The following is a 9,692-nucleotide window of genomic DNA, read 5'->3' as shown; positions in this document are numbered from 1 at the left end:
TGACCAGGATGGTCTCGATCTCTTGACCTCGTGATCCACCCGCCTCGGCCTCCCAAAGTGCTGGGATTACAGGCTTGAGCCACCGCGCCCGGCCTAGAACAAAACTTTTAAACCATTTGGTCTGTTGGATTATTTTGGTGGAACTTCCTTTTTTGTAGAGTTTTTCAATGTATTTTTGGGGGCGGGAATTTCTCTTTTTTAAGAGTTTTCCAATGTATTTTTATGATTATTGATCTATTTATTTTCCTTATTTTTTAGTAGATCTAATAATTTATCTCATTATAAAGTTGTTTGATTTTCCATTCCTCCCAGACCAGGGCTTGGTCTCAGGTCTCACCTGGGCTGCAGTGGCTGCAGTCTGTAGAAGGCGGGACTCTTCCCACAGGCACCGGGCCACAATCCGGGCAATCTCCATTGGCTTCTCAAGATACCTGCTCTGTAAGTAGGAGAGAAAGGTAATGAAAATCAGCAGTAGACCATGGAGATGTGGACTGAACTTTGCTAACTTTAAACCAATTTATTCATCAAGGAAAGCATTTACTGCCGGAAACAACAGAACAAACGCTTCAGAGCCTGGGTGAAGGCTGTCTGTAGAGGGTGAAGGGGAGGTTGTTACTATTTCTGTAACTAGAAGGACCATTAGCCTGAGTCTTGCTGGAGTGCAGTAGTGTAATCACAGCTTATTGCAGCTTCAACTTCCCAAGCTCAAACAATTTTCTCACCTCAGCCTCCTGAGTAGCTGGGAATACAGGTGTGTGCCACCACAACCAATTAGTTTTTTAAAAAAAAAAATTTCTGTAAAGATGGTGTCTTGCTATGCTGCCCAGGCTGGTCTCAAACTCCCAGGCTCAAGCAATCCTCCCTCCTCAACCTTCTAAGGTGTTAGGATTATAGGCATGAGCCACCACGCCTGACCTTATTTGAGTCTTTTATTTTTTTGAAAGCTAAGCCTTGAAGCAGTGTCTTTATACAGTATGATATCCTGGTCTTAAGGAGAAGCAACTGACTTAGTCAAGAAGTATCCCATTACTGTCAAGCCTTTAACATGTAACAGTGAGAGTGATCTTCCTATCAGTGGACCAGGTTAACATGCTAACATGTATGATCGACATAAAAATCACTCTATTACTTCAATTATGACAAGCGAAGTGACTCTCAGGTAATGATGCTCACGGGTAAGTACACAGTGCTTGGAGAAAGGGCTAATTACTTCTCCTGTGACTGAAAATATAAGATAGATTCTTTTTTTCTTTTTTCTAAGCATCTAGATACTTCGTAGAGAACAAGATAGATTCTTGTTATTTAGTCAAATGAGAAAAGAAATGCTCCCATGGAAGAACGCTAACACCCAACTCTGTAGGTCCTATTTCTCCTTGTCCCCAGTTTCTCATCATACCTGAAGAAACTGCTTGATTCTTCGTAGATTGTGCTGATAGAGAACATTCGACTCTTGCAGGAAGCGGCTATACTGCTGGTCAATCTCACCCAGGAGATTATGAAACACCAAAGTGGCATGTGATTCTTTGCTGGCCGCATATGCCCTAGGAAAAGGAAGAATGATAAAGAATGGTTCTCAAGCCAATGCATACACACAAACAGAAATCACCATCAAGAAAGAGGAAAAAAAAAACAAAGCAAACCTGATGCCATAACCCATTCATCATTTTAGATTTCTCTTGCTCAGCAATAAAATACCATCAATTTAATAATTATTAACAATGATTCCAGGCCAGCCACAGTGGCTCATGCCTGTAATCCCAGCACTTTGGAAGGCCACAGTTGGCAGATCACCTGAGGTCAGGAGTTCCAGACCAGCCTGGCCAACATAGTGAAACCCTGTCTCTAANGGTGATATTTGAATAGCTATTCTACATGAAAAAAAAAAGTATAAATTAAAACCAAAGACCAGGTAGTATTTTCAAGGAGAGTATAGGCAAATACTAAAACAGTCTTCTCCTTATAGGCTGCTTAGCTACAAACCACATCTAATTAACAGCAGTCACAGGAGGTGACTAGCCAAAGTGTCTAGCAATCTCACTGCCAACCAGTTTTACTGTAACTGTTTTACTGGAAAAAGCCTCAAAGAGCCGACATTATTTCACAATTTCAATTTTGGTTTTTCAAATTACAAGTTAATCTAAAGAACTCCACCTAAGTTCCAGGTATATTACTTCATATCTACAGAATAATTCTAAGCCTGTGGGTTTCTAAAAAAAATTTATTATAAGTTCTAGAATTGGGCAACACTTAATTCAAATGCCATAGAATGAGTGTTCTCCCCTAAGTCTGCGATTTAATAACGACTTCATTGAGCCCCAGAACACACAAAGTTATCTGAGTAACACTTTGAGTGCTAAGTACCATTCTGGGTGCACAGGAGAGAAGTCAATTCATTATTCCATATAGGCTGGCTCAGGACATTACATGGGGCTCAATTCAAAGCATTTACTCAGGTTAAGTCGACAGATAGTAGATGCTAGTGTACAAAGTGTAATCCTGTTTTCTATAACTGAAGAGAAAAGAAAAAATGAAACAGCAAGTCATCAAAGACTTTTTGGACTTTTCAAAACAGGAATTTATCAGCCCTTTGGGGATAACCTACTAACAGTAAGTCATAAAACAAACAGCTATTGTCTAATGAAGAACTTATTACTATAAAGATGACTGAAAAAGTCTGTCCAAAGTCACAGTTCTCATTTATATACTTCAAGCTAATGAAACCAAAAGATATATTAAGAAATGCAGTCAAGACCACTTACAAAAGGGATCTACTATACAGCTTCATAAAACTTCTTTTTAAATTAAGACATAGTTCACATTAGGCCAGACACAGTGGCTCACACCTGTAATCCCAGCACTCTGGGAAGATGAGGCGGGCGGATCACAAGATCAGGAGTTCAAGGCCAGCTTGGCCAACATGGTGAAACCCCATCTCTACCAAAAATACAAAAAATTAGTCAGGCGTGGTGGCACACACCTGTAATCCCAGCTACTTGGGAGGCTAAAGCCGGAGAATCACTTGAACCCGGGAGGCAGAGGATGCAGTAAGCTGAGATCATGCCACTGCACTCCAGCTTGGGTGACACAGCAAGACTCTATCTCCAAAAAAAAAAAAAAAAGACTTATACTTCATATCCATGCACTAGCAGATTTACAACTGGGGTGAGGAAAGGTAGAAAGAGAGATGAAAATCAGGCTCATGCAATAATCCAAAACAGAAAGTGAGCTAAAGATAATTTCTGTTCCACTCTGCAATGTGTCATGAGATTTTCCGTTGGGTACTACCTATACTTTTATTATAATTACACATATTTTAAATAGAGCATACCTGTGTTTTATCTGCTGCCTATATTAGCCTCTTCTTTGCCATCAGGAAAGGCCCAGTGATCAAGGCAAACAAAGTATAAAGTAATACAGAAGATTTCTTGAACTAAATTCTGTAGAAACCAGTCCTTTTAAGAGGTATGTTTGAAAGATTACAAAATAAAATTCACTGTGGAAAATTTAGAAAAATATAAAAAAGAAAATAAGAGATTAAAAAAATCCATATCCCACTGTCCTACTATCCAGAACAAAAACTGACATGTTGCCAGGTATGGTGGCACATGCCTGATCCCAGCACTTTGGGAGGCTGAGGTGGGAGGATCGCTTGAGGCCAGGAAGTTGAGGCTACAGTGAGCTGTGATTGCACCATTGCACTCCAGCCTGGGTGAAAGAGCAAGATCCTGTCTCCAAAAAAAAAAAAAAAAAAAAAAAAAATTCAAAAATTAGCTGAGTATGGTGGCAGGCGCCTGTAATCCCAGCTACTCAGAAGGCTGAGGCAGGAGAATCGCTTGAACCCCGGAGGCAGAGGTTGCAGTGAGCTGAGATAGCGCCACTGCATTCCAGCCTTGGCTACAGAGCCAGATTCCATCTCAAAAACAAAACAAAAAACAATTATTCCAGATATTTTTAGCCACTCTATAGTCTGTATTTGTAAAATATTTGAGCAAAGTAGACAGATACGCTGTTTTGCTTTAAATTCTCAATAAACTTTGGTCAGATTTATTAGTACAAATAAATAATCCCAGGCTGGGATGGCCTATCTCCAACATCTGTGAATCACCTCCTGGCCCTTCACCAAATCAGAGTATGCATTCTGAAAAAACCAGGTCGTATTAACACTGGCCTGAATTAGACCAATTAGTAGGTGAGCCTGAACATATTAAAGTGAAGGAAGTAGTTGCTGGACTTCTGTGCCATTATCTCTTCTATGAATGGGATCTATTTCCCTTATCCTGTGATATAGTTTGGATCTACATCCCTGCCCAAATCTCACATTGCAATGTAATCCCCACTGTTGGAGGTGGGGACCCGTGGAAGGTGACTGGATCATGGGAGTGGGTTTCTCATGAATGGTTTAGCACCATCCCTGTTGGTACTGTCCTCCAGACAGTGAGTTCTTCTTGTGAGATCTGTTCATTTAAAAGCGTGTGGCACCTCTCCCCTTGCTCTGGCCATGTGACCTGTCTGTTTCCCCTCTGCCTTCTGCCATGATTGGAAGCTTCCTGAGGCCTCCTCAGCAGTGGATGGTGCTATGCTTCCTGTACAGTTGCAGAACTGTGAGCCAATTAAACCTCTTTTCTTATAAATTACCCAGTATCAGGTATTTCTTTATAGCAATTTGAGAACAGACAAATATACTCTATGTCTCTTTCCTTTAATTAAAGGGGAATTACAAGTATCAACCCAAAGTTCTAGCTATGATAGAATTCACATTCAGAGAAAAAATATGTCTACCACATCACTGGATTATCAGAATATATAGAGGATCTGCCCAAGTAAATGAGGTCCAAATCAACCTTCAAGACATCTACCACCATACAGGCTGTTTCAATGTGTCAAAAGACAGTTGTCCGCATGCCTTCTAATGTAAAATATGCTTTACAAGACCAAAGGGTGCCACTTTATCTCATAATCTCATTTTCCCCATCACCTGCACCCATACATTTTTCAATGAAACAGCAAAGCATGACGTTGAGAGTTCATGTTTCTTGACTCAAACCGAAACCTAACAATTTGCAGAGTCTTACCAATCTTGACTCTCTATCCATGGGGCCAGAAACTGCCGCAGTTCCATTGGGAAGCTGTCACTGTAGAGCTGATGGAGCTGCTCCAGGTACCGTGTGTCAAGCTGCTGCAGCTGATTCCATTGGGCCATCCTGCTAAAATCAGGGGTCCCAACTGTAAAGCAAAGTGTACATATGGTCACCACAAGTCCCAGCAGGGTAAACAATCTAGAAGTAGCCACCGCCCAACACAGCGGTCAGGTCTGTGATCAGGGATAAAGATGCTCTGGGGAGGACCCTGCTTGCTTCTTCCAGTTTATTTTATTTTTGAAAAAATAGAGATAGGGGTCTCACCATGTTGTCCTGGGCTCAAGTGATCCTCCTGCCTTGGCTTCCCAAAGTGCTGGGATTGCAGATGTGAGCCTCCACATCTGGCCACACATCTCTTTTACACTGGCATGACAAGCAGTTATTATGCCAGGTTCTAGAATCCATTATCTACCAGAGGTGTGTGAAATTAAAAAATTATTCAATTTCCAGATTTCTGTTCCCTTATTTATAAAATAGATAACAATTCCCACTCCTCAATGGGAAGTACTGAGATATTCCTACAGCACCCAGTTCAGTGCATGGCACACAACAGATGCCCAACAAATGTCGGTTCCATTCTTTCCACTCCACAGCCCTTTTAGTTATACACAGTAAACCTGTACTATGGCCAAAATGTAAAAAGTGTGTTTGGGGTGGGGGTCGGGGGACAGAGAGGTAATTCCAAGATTACAGATTTAGAAGTATAAATGGCCGCGGGCGGTGGCGCATGCCTGTAGTCCCAGCTACTCGGGAGGCTGAGGTGGGAGGATCACTTGAGCCCAGGAGTTCTGGGCTGTAGTACACTATGCTGATCGGGTGTCCGCACTAAGTTCGGCATCAATATGGTGACCTCCCAGGAGCGGGGAACCACCAGGTTGCCTAAGGAGGGGTGAACCGGCCCAGGTCAGAAACAGAGCAGGTCAAAACTCCTGTGCTGATCAGTAGTGGGATCACGCCTGTGAATAGCCACTGCACTCCAGCCTGGGCAACATAGCGAGACCCTGTCTCTTAAGAAAACAAAGTATAAATGAGGATTCAAGAAGTTCTGCCTGAGATTTTCCTACTCAACAAAAAGCAACTTTTTAAAAAATTTCTTAGTCTGGGATAACAGAGAAGGGAAGAAAAATGCCAAGCATAGATGTTGTCCCAGGTTCAGGAACACCCCAGTGAAATGCTCTGGTATGAGAAACCCAGCCAGCTAATCACCTGCAATCCTCTTTCTGAATAGTTTGGGTCATGGAACTATCAATAGAGGCCAAGTCGTTTTAAGAAGTTCTAAAAATAGGCCAGGCAGGGTGGCTCACATCTGTCACCCCAGCACTTTGGGAGGCCGAGGCGGGCAAATCACCTGAGGTCAGGAGTTAGAGAACAGCCTGATCAATATGGAGAAATCCCATCTCTACTAAAATACAAAATTAGCCAGGCGCAGCGGTGCATGCTTGTAATCCCAGCTACTCGAGAGACTGAGGCAGGAGAATCACTTGAATCCTGGAGGTAGAGGTGGCAGTGAGCTGAGATCGTGCCATTGCTCTCCAGCCTGGGCAACAAGAGTGAAACTCTATCTCAAAAAATATATATATTAAAAAGCAATATTACTTGCCATCTTCCCCGCTGAGATTCACCTGCCACAGGACAGATGCTGCCTGGACAGTGGTACAGGTACACTAAGCACTGGCTGGAGTAAAAGCAGTGGCTGACGCGCATACTATATACGCTGAAGCGTTTTAACGACGGTATGTATTTTGCCCTCAGTAAGAAATCAAAGGCCATTAGATCTCTCTTACGATATTTGCATTAGGGCCAAGTTTAAATCTGTGTCACATGGAGGTTGCAGTGAGCCAAGGTTGCGCCACTGCACTCCAGCCTGGGTGACAGAGTGGGGCTCTGTCTCAAAAAAAAAAAAAAATCTGCCTCATAGACTAAAAGCATCATGACCTGACTTATGCTATGCAAGAACTGATGTGCATACAAAGAAATCTGCATAATATGCCATTTATGTGGATTCTGTTGCAAACAGATGTACTGAAACTCTAAACCTACACAGTCCAGTATGGAGTCACTAGCCACATGTGGCTACTGAGCACTTGGAATGTGGCTGCTTCAAACTGAGATATGCTATCAATGTAAAATACACACTGAATTTTGAGGAGTTAGTGAAAAATAAAAGAATGTAAAATATCTCGTTCATGTTGAAATGAATATATTTTAGATATGTCGGGTTAAATAAAATCTATTATTAAAATTAACTTCACCCATTTCTTTTTACTTCTTTTAATGTGGCTACTAGAAAATTTAACATTGGCAGGGCACGGTGGCTCACACCTATAATCCCAGCACTTAGGGAAGCCAAGGCAGGTGGATCACCTGAGGGCTGGAGTTTGAGACCAGCCTGGCCAATGTGGCAAAACTCTGTCTCTACTAAAACTACAAAAATTAGCTGGGTGTAGTAGCACATGTCTGTAGTCCCAGCTATTTGGGAGGCTGAGGCAGGAAAAAAAAAAAACTTAACATTGCCTATGTGACTTGGATATTATTTTTATTGAAAACTGTTACTGTAGACAATGTAGCCAAAAAGCAGTGGTTCTAAAAGAAAGATTTTAAAAAAGAATTATCTGCTTTTTGTAATAAACTCCAGTGTTACAAAAAGCTATAAGACGTAGGCCGGGCGTGGTGGCTCATGCCTGTAATCCAAGCACTTTGGAGGCCAAGGCGGGCGGATCACCTGAGGTCGGGAGTTCAAGACCAGCCTGACCAACATGGTAAAACCCCGTCTTTAAAAAAAAAAAAAAAATAGACTTTTGTTTTTGAGACAAGGTCTCTCTTTGTCACCCAGGCTGGAGTACAGTGGCAAATATAGATCACTGTAACCTCCAACTCCTGGGCGCTAGCAATCCTCCTATCTCAGGGACTCGCGTAGCTGGGACTAGAGGCACACACCAGCATGCTTGGCTAATTTTTTGCAGTTTTTGTAGAAACAAGGTCTCAGTTTGTTGCTCAGACTGATCTTGAACTCCTGGCCTCAAGCAATCCTCTCACTTTAGCCTCCCAAAGTGCTGGGATTGCAGGCATGAGCCATCGTGGCCAGCCAGAAATAGACTAATTATCTGTGTTGGCTACAGAGGCAGAGGCATCACAGTCTACTCCCTGAAGGTCCAAGTTAAAACCGTAAAACAGCATCCCACACTACCTACTCCATCATAGATGAACACTGGGGTCATGCATGAATATTTGCATTTTCAAATTAACACATCCCAAAAAATTATCTGATTCATTTCCAGTATATAACTAAGGATTTTTTGGTTGTTGCTGTTCTTATTTTTAGCTGGGGAGAGAGGAGGACTAGTAAGTAGTACAATGATTGTATTGTTTCTCAAACCAGAAACCAGCTAGCAGTTTTTTCCATAAAATCAAAGCACCAAGAATGACTGATTTTATGTTTTACTTTTTAGTCTAATCACCATAGGTGATATTTGAATAGCTATTCTACATGAAAAAAAAAAAGTATAAATTAAAACCAAAGACCAGGTAGTATTTTCAAGGAGAGTATAGGCAAATACTAAAACAGTCTTCTCCTTATAGGCTGCTTAGCTACAAACCACATCTAATTAACAGCAGTCACAGGAGGTGACTAGCCAAAGTGTCTAGCAATCTCACTGCCAACCAGTTTTACTGTAACTGTTTTACTGGAAAAAGCCTCAAAGAGCCGACATTATTTCACAATTTCAATTTTGGTTTTTCAAATTACAAGTTAATCTAAAGAACTCCACCTAAGTTCCAGGTATATTACTTCATATCTACAGAATAATTCTAAGCCTGTGGGTTTCTAAAAAAAATTTATTATAAGTTCTAGAATTGGGCAACACTTAATTCAAATGCCATAGAATGAGTGTTCTCCCCTAAGTCTGCGATTTAATAACGACTTCATTGAGCCCCAGAACACACAAAGTTATCTGAGTAACACTTTGAGTGCTAAGTACCATTCTGGGTGCACAGGAGAGAAGTCAATTCATTATTCCATATAGGCTGGCTCAGGACATTACATGGGGCTCAATTCAAAGCATTTACTCAGGTTAAGTCGACAGATAGTAGATGCTAGTGTACAAAGTGTAATCCTGTTTTCTATAACTGAAGAGAAAAGAAAAAATGAAACAGCAAGTCATCAAAGACTTTTTGGACTTTTCAAAACAGGAATTTATCAGCCCTTTGGGGATAACCTACTAACAGTAAGTCATAAAACAAACAGCTATTGTCTAATGAAGAACTTATTACTATAAAGATGACTGAAAAAGTCTGTCCAAAGTCACAGTTCTCATTTATATACTTCAAGCTAATGAAACCAAAAGATATATTAAGAAATGCAGTCAAGACCACTTACAAAAGGGATCTACTATACAGCTTCATAAAACTTCTTTTTAAATTAAGACATAGTTCACATTAGGCCAGACACAGTGGCTCACACCTGTAATCCCAGCACTCTGGGAAGATGAGGCGGGCGGATCACAAGATCAGGAGTTCAAGGCCAGCTTGGCCAACATGGTGAAACCCCATCTCTAC

The 9,692-nt window shown here is 41.3% G+C and overlaps 1 protein-coding gene across 4 annotated transcripts in view; it reads right to left on the bottom strand.

Annotated features, from left to right (window-relative positions):
* STAT3 (signal transducer and activator of transcription 3) overlaps window positions 1–9,692 on the bottom strand; it is a 78,016-nt gene that overhangs the window by 33,190 nt on the left and 35,134 nt on the right. For all 4 annotated transcript variants that reach the window (XM_017509412.2, XM_017509414.2, XM_017509413.2 and 1 more), the window contains exons 2-4: window positions 5,073–5,223; window positions 1,397–1,541; window positions 338–436 (exon numbers count right to left, since the gene is read on the bottom strand). In XM_017509412.2, the coding sequence (XP_017364901.1) occupies window positions 338–436; window positions 1,397–1,541; window positions 5,073–5,200 (372 nt within the window). In that variant the 5' untranslated portion in view covers window positions 5,201–5,223. The remainder of the gene's footprint in view (window positions 1–337; window positions 437–1,396; window positions 1,542–5,072; window positions 5,224–9,692) is intronic.

The sequence above is a fragment of the Cebus imitator genome, unplaced genomic scaffold (genome assembly GCF_001604975.1).
Source record: "Cebus imitator isolate Cc_AM_T3 unplaced genomic scaffold, Cebus_imitator-1.0 Scaffold415, whole genome shotgun sequence".
Lineage (NCBI taxonomy): Eukaryota > Metazoa > Chordata > Mammalia > Primates > Cebidae > Cebus > Cebus imitator.
The sequence above is the reverse complement of the archived record's forward strand: the minus strand, read 5'-3'. Positions and strand labels throughout refer to the sequence as shown.